The 12515-nt window shown below is 47.7% G+C and overlaps 1 protein-coding gene and 1 long non-coding RNA gene across 2 annotated transcripts in view; one reads left to right on the top strand and one right to left on the bottom strand.

Annotated features, from left to right (window-relative positions):
- Window positions 1-12515, bottom strand: part of LOC310851803 — a 153057-nt gene that overhangs the window by 101522 nt on the left and 39020 nt on the right. The window lies entirely within an intron of this gene.
- The window catches only part of LOC310851476 (uncharacterized protein), a 57980-nt gene that overhangs the window by 10282 nt on the left and 35183 nt on the right, over window positions 1-12515 (top strand). Inside the window, exons 2-3 of the mRNA XM_083753951.1 lie at window positions 7810-7873; window positions 11541-11795. Coding sequence (XP_083610077.1) covers window positions 11555-11795 — 241 coding nt within the window. The 5' untranslated portion in view covers window positions 7810-7873; window positions 11541-11554. The remainder of the gene's footprint in view (window positions 1-7809; window positions 7874-11540; window positions 11796-12515) is intronic.

The raw sequence follows: 12515 nt of genomic DNA, 5'->3' as shown, positions 1-12515 counted from the left end.
CTGGGAAAGATGGAGGGCACAAGGAGAAGGGGGCGACAGAGGACGAGATGGTGGGACAGTGTTCTCGAAGCTCCCAGCATGAGTTTGACCAAACTGCGGGAGGCAGTGGAAGACAGGAGTGCCTGGCGTGCTCTGGTCCAGGGGGTCACGAAGAGTCGGACACGACTAAACGACTAAACAACAACAAAACAAGGAAAAGCGGGACATTTCGGGATGGCTTCTGTAAATTCTGAAACTGGGATGGCTTCTGTAAATTCAGGACTGTCCCTGGGAAACAGAAACACATGGAGAGCAGGGAGGTGGCTCTACGGATTTTATGGGACTACAACTTTCAGCATCTCTGAGCACTGGCTTGGCTGGCGGGCAGGAGATGGAAACACAACAACAATGCCCGGGGTGGTTTTTGTGAGATGTTTCTCCCCGTGCTGACCTGCTCTGCCAGGTCCGAGGCGAGCGAGCTGAAACCTAACCAACTGGCTCACAGCCTGAGGCCAACAGCTGGGTCTTGGGTTCGACTCGGCACACACAAACACGCGCACACTCGCTCCCAAGGATTCCAGTAAGCCGGAGCCGAGACTGTGCTGAGCACTGAAAAGTTCTAATTGCATTTAATAAATAGGAATGCATTCATTTAAATGGATCGTACGCTGGTATGCATTTAAATATTCAAAGGTTTCGTAGGGTAATAAATAAAGATTAGCAACAGAGCCGTCTGCAAACGTGGCGTTTTGCAAAGAACGAGAACGCAGGGGCAGGGAACGACACAGAGAAAATAGGGTAAAATAGTGGAATAAGAATAATAATTATTATTATTTATAACAGGGGTAGGCAACCTAAGGCTCGGCGGCCGGATGTGGCCCAATCACCTTCTTAATCCGGTCCGCGGACGGTCTGGGAATCAGCGTATTTTTACATGAGGTTGAATCCTGATAATACAGAAGTACTGTTTTTGGGGAACAGGGGGCGGGCTGGTGTGGGGGACTCCCTGGTCCTGAATGGGGTAACTGTGCCCCTGAAGAACCAGGTGCACAGCCTGGGAGTCATTTTGGACTCACAGCTGTCCATGGAGGCGCAGGTCAATTCTGCGTCCAGGGAAGCTGTTTATCAGCTCCATCTGGTACGCAGGATGAGACCCTCCCTGCCCGCAGACTGCCTTGCCAGAGTAGTGCATGCTCTGGTTATCTCCTGCTTGGACTACTGCAATGTGCTCTACGTGGGGCTACCTTTGAAGGTGACCTGGAAACTACAACTAATCCAGAATGCGGCAGCTAGACTGGTGACTGGGAGTGGCCGCCGGGACCACATAACCTACATTGGCTCCCAGTATGTTTCCGAGCACAAGTCAAAGTCTTGGTGCTGACCTTTAAAGCCCTAGTCAAAACAAAAAAAATTCCTTCCAAAATTTTTTTTTGTTTTGACTATGGCAGACCAACACGGCTACCTATCTGTAACTTTAAAGCCCTAAACGGCCTTGGTCCAGTAAACCTGAAGAAGTGTCTCCACCTCCATAGTTCAGCCCAGACAATGAGGTCTAGCGCCGAGGGCGTTCTGGCAGTTCCCTCACTGCGAGAAGCAAAGCTACAGGGAACCAGACAGAGGGCCTTCTCGGTAGTGGTGCTCGCACCATGGAATGCCCTCCTGTCAGATGTCAAGGAAATAAACCACTATCTGACTTTTAGAAGACATCTGAAGGCAGCCCTGTTTCGGGAAGTTTTTAATGTTTGATGTTTTATTGTGTTTTTAACATTCTGTTGGGAGCCGCCCAGAGTGGCTGGGGAAACTCAGCCAGATGGGCGGGGTAGAAATAATAAATTTATTATTAGTAGTAGTAGTAGTAGTAGTAGAAGAAGAAGAAGAAGAAGAAGAATGTGTCCTTTTATTTAAAAAGCATCTCTGGGTTATTTGTGGGGCATAGGAATTCATTCATTCCCCACCCCCCCAAATATAGTCCAGCCCACCACATGGTCCGAGGGACGGTGGACCGGCCCACGGCTGAAAAAGGTTGCTGACCCCTGATTTATACCCTACGCATCTGACCGGGTTTCTCCAGCCACTCAGGGCAGCTTCCAACATAATATAAACACACAACTAAACACCAAGCATTACAAACTTCTCAATACAAGGGAAGGGAAGTTTTTAATGTGTGACATTTTAATGTATTTTTAATTTTTGTTGGAAGCTGCCCAGAGTGGCTAGAGAAACCCAGCCAGATGGGTGAGGTACAATTATTATTATTATTATTATTATTATTATTATTATTATTATTATTATTACGGTAGTACCTTGGGTTACATACGCTTCAGGTTACAGACGCTTCAGGTTACAGACTCCGCTAACCCAGAAATAGTGCTTCAGGTTAAGAACTTTGCTTCAGGATGAGAACAGAAATCGTACTCTGGTGGCGCGGCGGCAGCGGGAGGCCCCATTAGCTAAAGTGGTGCTTCAGGTTAAGAACAGTTTCAGGTTAAGAACGGACCTCCAGAACAAATTAAGTACTTAACCCGAGGTACCACTGTATTCTTACAAGGCTGCTTTCAAATGTCTTTGGAAAGTCAGGTGTGGTTATTGCAGTTGCCTGCATTTAAACTTATGGTGCAATCCTACTCAGTACATCACACGGACTTCAGTGGGGCTGCCACCTGAGCAGGTGGGGTTAGGGTTGCAGAGGATGAGGACATATAGAATCTCAGAATTGTATTGGAAGGGACCCTTAGGGTCATCTAGTCCAACCCCCTGCAATGCAAGAATCTCAACTAAAACATAGATGGCCGTCCAACCTCTGCTTAGAAACCTCCAAGGAGTGCATTGTGCGATGCTTCCAAAATCAGTTTCTAGAGAACAAGCTCAGAGCTGGTTGCCCTCACAACAACCCTGTGAGGCAGGCTGCCAGTGTTCCCCTTTCACAGATGGCAAAACTGAGGCTCTGGGTTTCCCAAGTTCACATGGGCTCTCTGGAGCAGAAAAGAGTACCGTACTTTTCCATCAATAAGACGCCCCCGTGTATAAGACTACCCCTATTTTGGGAACTCCAATTTAAGAAAATGGGGGGGGGGGGAGAGAGATGACACAGAGCTGTTGAGCTTTCTTTAGGGGGGTTTGCAAAAAAGCACTCACCCACATGCATTGCTAAATCCGTCTTCCGTCTGTCCCATCGCTGGCAGAGCTGTTGAGCTGTTTTTGGGGTGGAATTGCGGAAAATCGCTCACCCGCCGCCAACGATCCCAAAGACCCACAGCTGCCAATCAACCGCATTATTGCCGCAGAGGCAGCCAATCATGAACAGCCCTTCACAGACCCACCAATCACCCGCCCCATCGCCACAGAAAATCTCCTGCTCATGGCTGCAACTAAATGCCCCCCCATGTGCTACACATGTATAAGACGAGGGCAAATATTAAAACAAATTTTTAAAGAAAACACACTAGTCTTATACATGGGAAAATACGGTAGATCGTTCCTGGCTGCTTAAGGAATATGCAGGCCCTTCGCTCCTATTTGATGCAACGCATCTGAAGAATATTCTATATTTCGGGGAGCAGGTCCTCAGGGTTCTGTCCAGCCAGAGTAGACCCCCCACGGAAATGAATGGACCTACATTAATTCCATGGGAATTAGTGGCGCTGTGGGTTAAACCACAGAGCCTAGGACTTGGCGATCAGAAGGTCGGCGGTTCGAATCCCCACGACGGGGTGAGCTCCTGTTGCTCGGTCCCTGCTCCTGCCAACCTAGCAGTTCAAAAGGATGTCAAAGTGCAAGTAGATAAATAGGTACCGCTCTGGCGGGAAGGTAAATGGCATTTCCGTGCGCTGCTCTGGTTTGCCAGAAGCGGCTTAGTCATGCTGGCCACATGAAGCGGAAGCTGTACGCCGGCTCCCTCGGCCAATGAAGCAAGATGAGTGCCGCAACCCCAGAGTCGGCCATGACTGGACCTAATGGTCAGAGGTCCCTTTACCGGAGGGTCTACTCTGAGTAGGACTCATGTTGACCACAACCCTCATTGTTTCCTTGCATCTATCGGGTTTCTCAAGCGTGGGAAATCTCACGAGACGTGTTTCCAAGTCAGGGTTTGGGTTGGCTTTCTGTTGAGTGGCCCCCCTACCTTGAGCTCTGTTTCGACAGATCCGATCCAATTTCAGATCCGAATTCCTGTGTGAACATTTTCCATGTGCCCTACCTGCAAGCAAAGCTGGGTTTCCCCGAAAGGGGAGCTGTGGGGGAGATCAGGGCTTGTGACTCTCCCTTTCCTTTCCTCTCTCTTGTGTGCCAAAACTAGACCTTTGTGTGGGCAGAAGGAATTTGCGAGGAACCTTGCCAATTTCTCTGAGCGCTCTTCCCAGCTTTGGAGTTCTGGTGGTGGTTGAGGGAGTGGTGTCCGAGGGCTACAGCTCAGAGCCAGGGAGACGTTCTCTTGTTTGTCTCCAGATCTCCCCAACTGCAGATGAAGCGTTGGGAGAATTTTGTAATGTGCAAAAGGGGTATGTCATAGAGTTGGAATGGACCGTGTGTTTGTGTGCGCGGGTGCGTTGGGATTTTGGGAACCCAGACTCCTGGATTCTGTCCACCGATCCTTTGTTCTCTTTCGTGTGCCTCAGTTTCCACCTCCCTAAAATGGGTGCAGCCATCTGCCCCACCCAGATCCGAAATTTTATTTATAAAAATATTTATAAATATTATAAAATATTTGTATATTTGCAAAAAGACTTCTATAAAAAAACACCAAAGTGGTTTACAACAAATGTACATAGAAGCTGTATAATAAAATCAATATTTAAAAAAAGTTGTGGGAAAATGTATCCTTTTTGGATGAAGTTATTATTATTATATTTGTACATAGCCCTTTATCGAAAGAGTCCTGGTAGTTGTATTTTGTTAAGGGCTTTGGGGGGGGGGGTTAAAGTTGTTGTTGTTGTTAATCCGTAGATCTCAGGGTGATTCACGCATAAAATCACAATACATTCCTAATGAACTGCATATGAACTGGAGGGGTTGCACCAGTAAAGAACCATTTACTTCAAAGTGAAAGCGTGTTTACTGCTCAACCCTGCTTTAGTAATTACTATTTCATTTTATAACGATGGATGGAAATTAAAAGATGAAAAACGAAACTGTCAAATAGCCACGAGGAATGAGTACTTTGTGCGCGAGTTAAAATAATAACAAAGTCCAGGTAAAGACGATTGACGTTATCAGATCATCCAAGTCTAGTTCCAAATTTGCCAGGCTTTGATGGGGGCTGTCTTGAAAATGATGGTTCTGCTGTATATTAAATAAATGGATGAAAATGCATTCTCTAAATTGCCTGCATAGGCATGGGTGGGATGGAAGAGTTTTAAGCTGGCGTTCAAAAGTTGAAAGAGAAGATACTTGCTGAATCTCTAGTGCCAGAGAGTTCCATAGGACTGGGCTGGAGACACTAAAGGCTCGGGGTTTTTTTGTCATTGTCAAATAAACCTCACAAACTCGGGAAACAACGAATGATGTTACTGCAGTTGATTTTGGTGATCAAGCTGTGATTTGAGGGTGCAGGGCTTGGTAAATTAATACAAGGACATTGAACCTGGTATTTCCTTTATTTTAGGGTTGCCATATTTGAAAAAAATGAAAATCGGAACACAAAAGTTGTTGAGCTTCCTTCTTGGCCAAAGCTCTTGAGTTTATTTTTTGCAAAGAAGAAGTAGTTTTAAAACTATTTTTAAGGAAAATTGCCAAAAGAATCTACACCTCCAATATGGGCAGGTTTCCCCGGACATTTAAAACGATTTACGAAATCAGGTCTAGGGTGGTATATAAATTCAATAAATAATAATAATAATAAAATTCTGCCTGGATGCCATCTTTGACGGGTGAATCCTGGCTATGTCCAGGAAATTCCAGACGTATGGCAGCCCTGCTTTATTCCTTGGTATGTGGAGCCGGTCCTACCATTAGGCAAAATGAGGCCACTGCCTCAGGCGGCAAAGTGCTTGGGGCGTGGGGAGTAACAGTTGGAGGACTGAGCGTGTTGCTGCCCTGCCCCTACATTTGCGCCTCAGGTGTTGTGGAGCACACTGTCCTATCACCAGTGTTGGATTAAGATTTGGTGGCCTGCCCAGTTGGCTTCTGTATGTGGAGTGGGTTAGACGTTGGGGCCGCCATCTTGTCATTCAACTTTGTTGCAGAAATTTATGTATAGGTTGGGGGGGGGGTTGCCCCTCCAGCAGATATCATGCACATGCAGCCCACTACCAAAACCAGCACAATCGCTTTTATGACTTTTGTGATTTGTCCCCATAAAACACCCCACCAGTGTTTCTTCCTATCTATTCAAAGGGTCTTTGCTGCACGATACCAAATGTAAGAATTCACTGATAAATGCATCTATGCACTGGCTCACTGGGAAAACTTCAGAAATTCATCTAGACATGTGAGCTCAGCTGCTCAGCAGCCCCTCTGCCTGCGTGATAATCCCTGGCATCCTGATACCTGAGTGCCAGACAGGTAGCCATTCCAGAAATAACAAACCCAGATGAAGACAAAAGGGTGGGATTAACTTGGCTGGGAAACAGGGAAATGTAAATATCTCTTTTGCTTCACTTGATGGGTGTTTGGTGGAGGGCAAGGAGAACCATGGAGCAGGGTCCAGGATGCTCAGATTACGGCCCCCAGACCTCCCCTTTCATGATGTAACCGTGATGTAGTTTGGGGGGGTGTAACATGGGGATTAGCAGCTAATAAAAGTTTGGGGGCTCTTTTGTTTGGGGCTTCCATCTTGTTCCACCTGGTGGCAGGTGGGAGTCCTGTCGCGACAGTCTTCAATCAAGACCGAGCCTACTGGCTGCTGTTTTGCTCTGGTATTCCTGGCTGGTGTCCTTGTTTTTTGTCCAAGGAAGCCCTCAGATTTCTCCGTAGGGCCAGTAGGGCCAGCGAAAGGTCTTTGGCTGGCCCTACTGGGATGGCTGCTGGAGAGAGAGCCCCTTCTCCACCCTCTTCACAGCTTCTGGGAAATGGGGCATGCCAGTACCGTGCCACGTTCATTTAAAGCACTGTGATAGCACTCAAAACCGTCATGGCTCCTCCCCCAAGGAATTCTGGGAGCTGTAGTTTGTGAAGGGTGCTGAGAGATGTCAGGAAGCCACAGTTCCCTTCACAGACCTACAGTTCCCAGAGTGGTTTTACAATCCATCTCTCTTCTCAGGGAATTTTGGGAATCTGTGAGGAGAATCACGAAGAGTCGGACACGATTAAACGACTAAACAACAAGTGAGGGGAATTAGAGGTGTCCTAATGACTCTCGGCACCCTTTTTTTACAAGATAAAATATAGTTTTATTGATTTCCATTGTATAACAACAATTAAAAAGGGGGAAAAAAGAAAAAATACAGAAGCAAAATCTCATTTTATCCCCTTCCGGGACGGTTCAGTCTTTTTAAGTTTGCTGAAGTCCAGTCTGTGATTTCGGTGGTTTCTATTCTTCAGTAAAATGTTTTATAAAAGGACGCTATATTACATCATTTCCAGCATTTGCATTATTCCACGCATGCAATCTCTTTGCCAGTTTTTCCTGATTCCGCTGTTGACCATACATTCTGTTTCCAACGAGAAAAACAGAATGCTTTCCAGTTCTGTGCTACTGGTTGGCATGTTCCTACAAAAAGAAAAATTATTAGTCCTTTACAGCAAAGGTCAGATCGCCCTTAACAAACTACAACTCCTAGGCTTTTTGGGGGGCTGGGGGGAAGCCATGGCTGTTTAAATTGGGATCATGGTGCTTTACATGTATGGTGTCCCAGGATGAAAATCTCCCGTAACCAAATGCCTTGTTCCTTCTAGCGATCGTACTCTCTGGTTCTGGAGGCCTGGGATGCCGCCAACACTTCTGACGTCACCAGCCAAGGTAAGGAGTTGCTCTCTCACCTGCGGGAGCCAGCAGGGTGGGATTCCGGACAGGGACATGGTTAGGATTTTGAGACCCTCCATGTTCACAGCCATAGCTGTCAAGCGTCCCTTATTTGGCGGGACAGTCCTTTATCCCAGCACCATGTCCCACTGGTGTCCCTTATTGATGTCCCTTAAATAAGCTACTGAAGATAATGGGGCCCTTTCTGTGTCCAACTGTCCTTTGTCAATAACAAATTGTTGCTGTTTTTTGAGTTGAATATGTGCTATATGGTAATTTACAGACCTAATAGGTATCTAAAGCCATTTGCACGCAACAAAATATGTATTTTATCAAAGTAATTGTTGATCCCTTATTTTGGCTGCTGATCCCTTATTTTCAAATCTGTAAATTGACAGCTATGTTCAGAGCAGTCTACCCCTGAATATCAGTTGCAGCAAAGATATGTTTGTGGATTTTAGCTCTGCTTTTAACACTATCCTCCCCCATAGACTGGTGTCCAAGCTAGAGGCGATTGGACTCTCCAACTCCACCTGTCTCTGGGTTTTGGACTTTTTGTCAGAACGTTCTCAGAGGGTTAGAGTAGGGTCACATATGTCCACAGCCCTTAGCCTTAACACCGGCTCACCACAGGGTTGTGTGTTGAGTCCCCTGCTCTATACTCTCTATACGTATGATTGTACAGCCATTTATTCCAGCAACAAAATCATCAAGTTTGCTGATGACACTACGGTGGTGGGGCTCATTTCAGGAGGGGATGAGTCCGCCTATCGGGACGAGGTGGAGCGGCTTTGTGCTTGGTGTGGAGAGAACAATCTGGCTCTTAATACGACTAAGACCAAGGAATTGGTGGTGGATTACAGGAAAAAAAGGCGGACATTCAGCCCTTGTATATCAACGGGGAACGGGTGGAGAGGGTGGCGGAATTCAGGTTTTTGGGAGTGACTATCGATCAGGGCATGACTTGGAGCGCAAATACCACTGCTCTGGTGAAGAAGGCCCAGCAGAGAATTTATTTCCTCAGACTTTTAAAGAAGAACAATCTGAGTGAGAGACTGCTGGTGTCCTTCTACCGAGGCTCCATAGAGAGCATTCTCACATACTGTATTTGTGCCTGGTTCTCCAGCTGTACAGCTAGGAAGAGGAAGGTGCTCCAGAAGGTCATAACCACAGCCCAAAGGATTATTGGTCATCCCCTCCCATCTTTGGAAGAACTGTACGGTTCCCGTTGTCTTAGGAAAGCAAACAATATCCTGCAGGATGCATCTCACCCGGGACACAGTCTGTTTGTACTACTGCCTTCTGGCAGGAGATACAGAAACATCAAGTCAAGGACAAATAGACTGAAAAATAGTTTCTATCCAAGAGCTGTGGCCTTCTTAAATGCAGTAACTCGATAGTGTGACCTGGGAGTTTGATGGGTGTGGGTGTGGGTGTGGCTGGAATGTGGTTTGTTTGGTTGTTGTTGTTGTGTTGCTTTTGTTGTTTTTAAGGGATGGCATCCAATTTCGTTGCACTTGTGCAATGTTGCACTTGTGTAATGACAATAAAGAATCTATCTATCTATCTATCTATCTATCTATCTATCTATCTATCTATCTATCAAAGGAGGTCTCTTGCCTTCAAACCCGGCTTGCTTGTGGGTTTCCTAGGGCTCCCTCACTACTCATGATGGAGGTCTAGGTGAACTGCCTTTCATCTGATGCAGCAGAGCTCCTTAGCTGTCTAATAATAATAATAATAATATTTTTTTATTTATACCCCGTCCTTCTCAGTTCAGAAAACCGGGCTCAGGGCGGCTAACAACAAATTCAAAACACTTAATTGATGCAACAAAAAACAGCATAAAATACAGTATAAAACGGGAATAACAATAAATTCAGAATTCAAAAATCAATTTAGGGGGGAAATCCATCCAATAAACATTAGATGATCACCAGGGCTAGCTGGCTAAATTAGTCCTATTTGGGCCAGCGAGGAGACCAGGGGAGAATTAGCTGTGGGATCCCAGAGCGGGTAATCTTCATAAAAAAGGGGAGGGGAGGGAAGGAAGGGGAATAAAAGATCAAGTTAAGTTCAGATTGAAAGCCAGGCGGAATAGCTCTGTCTTACAGGCCCTGCTGAAGGAAGTTAAATCCTTCAGGGTCTTTGGTCTCATGGGACAGAGCATTCCACCAGGTCGGAGCCATCACTGAGAAGGCCCTGGCCCTGGTAGAGGACAATCCACCAATGTGTTGGAGGCACAGAGGCAAGGAAGCTTCTGCAAAACCGGATGAATATAGCTTCGGATTCCTTTTATGCGTTTGCCACTCCTCAAATGACTCACGGGCAGGCTGCCACACGGACCTTATTGTGGACTGGTAACTTGTGCGGGCCCATTTGCAGTGCTGTCCAGGTGCAGGACTGTAGCAGGGCAGTAAATCTCTTGTTTTGTGTGGAAAAGGTCCTGATTTTTATCCCCGGCAGCCGCTCCAGGTAGGGATGCGAATGCCCCCTACTTGGCAGCTTGGAGAGCCATTGCCGGCCAGTGTAGAGCGTATTGCCCCATTCGCTCTACGTGGGGCTGCCCTTGAGACTGACCCAGAAACTCCAGCAGGTGCAGAATGCCGGAGCGAGACTCCTTACGGGCTCCTCGCTGCGGGATCACATTCACCCAGTGCTATACCAGCTGCACTGGCTCCCGGTGGGGTACAGGATCAGGTTTAAGGTGCTGGTTTTAACCTTTAAAGCCCTTCACGGCCTAGGACCCTCGTACCTACGGGACCGCCTCTCCTGGTATGTCCCACGGAGGACCTTACGGTCCCCGAATAAAAACATCTTGGAGATCCCAGGCCACAAGGAGGTTAGGCTGGCCTCAACTAGAGCCAGGGCTTTTTCGGTTGTGGCCCCGATCTGGTGGAACGCTCTGTCACAAGAGACTAGGGCCCTGCGGGATTTGACATCTTTCCACAGGGCCTGCAAGACGGAGCTGTTCCACCAGGCCTTTGGCCAGGGCGCAGCCTGACTCCCTCCTCTAGCAATCTTTACAGAACTTAAGCTTAATGGTTGCCATCAATTGGATTTTAATTACCACATTTTTCGCTCCATAAGACGCACCAGACCACAAGACGCGCCTAGTTTTTGGAGGAGGAAAACAAGAAAAAAAAATATTCTGAATCTCAGAAGCCAGAACAGCAAGAGGGATCGCTGCGCAGTGAAAGCAGCAATCCCTCTTGCTGTTCTGGCTTCTGGGATAGCTGCGCAGCCTGCATTCGCTCCATAAGACGCACACACATTTCCCCTTACTTTTATGGAGGGAAAGACACACACACATTTCCCCTACTTTTTAGGAGGGGAAAAGTGAATCTTATACAGCAAAAATACAGTAATTTTTATAATGAAATGTTTTTAGAATGTTGCACTATTATTGTTGTAAGCCGACCTGAACCCAGCTTCGGCTGGGGAGGGCGAGATATAAATAAAATATTTATTATTATTATTATTATTATTATTATTATTGAGCTTGGTGGACCAGTGGCCCGACTGGCTGCAGTTTGCTTCCTCTCTTCTGATGCACCCAGGCAGTTTTGGCTCCCCCACCTCTGCCTCTGTCTTCGGAAACTCGCCGGGTGATGCAGTGAGTCTCCTCTCCCGCCCCCTTGCCTTTCTCGCCCTCTCCTTCCAGGCGGAGGGCAGCTGATGGAGCGGGTGACCCGTTCGGGAATGCTGAACCCTGGCGAAGGCTGGCAGGACCTGTGGCATCACGGGCGCAGGACCTCGCTGGAGTACCGGGTGCGGGTGCGCTGCCAAGAGCATTACTACGGCCCGGCCTGCAACTTCCTGTGCCGGCCCCGCGACGATTTCTTCGGGCACCACAGCTGCGACGCTGCGGGCAACAAGGTCTGTCTGGACGGCTGGACGGGAGACGAATGTAAACGGGGTATGTCCCGGGACGTCCGGCTGGCGTAGGGCGGAGGAGAGGAAGAAGGGGCTGCATTGGACCGAGGGAGGGCAGGGAGAGAACCCAGGAGTCCTGCACTGGGTGCCATTTTCCATCCTGGCCTCCTGCCAGTAATGAAGCTTTGTTACACATTCACAAATCTGGGAAAGAGAACCTGAGGCTCTGCTTCGGTCCTACCCAGCCCCTTCATTGAGCCAATTTATTATTTATACCCCGCCCATCTGGCTGGTTTTCCCCAGCCACTCTGGGCAGCTTCCAACAAAACACTAAAATACAATAACCTATTAAACATTAAAAGCTTCCCTAAACAGGGCTGCCTTCAGATGTCTTCTAAAAGTCTGGTAGTTGTTCTTCTCTTTGACCTCTGGTGGGAGGGCGTTCCACAGGGCGGGCGCCACTACCGAGAAGGCCCTCTGCCTGGTTCCCTGTAACTTGGCTTCTCGTAGTGAGGGAACTGCCAAAAGGCCCTCGGAGCTGGACCTCAGTGTCCGGGCAGAACGATGGAGGTGGAGACGCTCCTTCAGGTATACTGGACCGAGGCCGTTTAGGGCTTTAAAGGTCAGCACCAACATTTTGTGTTGTGCTCGGAAACGTACTGGGAGCCAGTGTAGGTCTTTCAAGACCAGTGTTATATGGTCTCGGCGGCCGCTCCCAGTCACCAGTCTAGCTGCCGCATTCTGGATTAGTTGTAGTTTTCGG

This window comes from Podarcis gaigeae, assembly GCF_964106915.1.
Source record: "Podarcis gaigeae genome assembly, chromosome: 8".
NCBI classification, from domain to species: Eukaryota; Metazoa; Chordata; class Lepidosauria; order Squamata; family Lacertidae; genus Podarcis; species Podarcis gaigeae.
The sequence above is the reverse complement of the archived record's forward strand: the minus strand, read 5'-3'. Positions and strand labels throughout refer to the sequence as shown.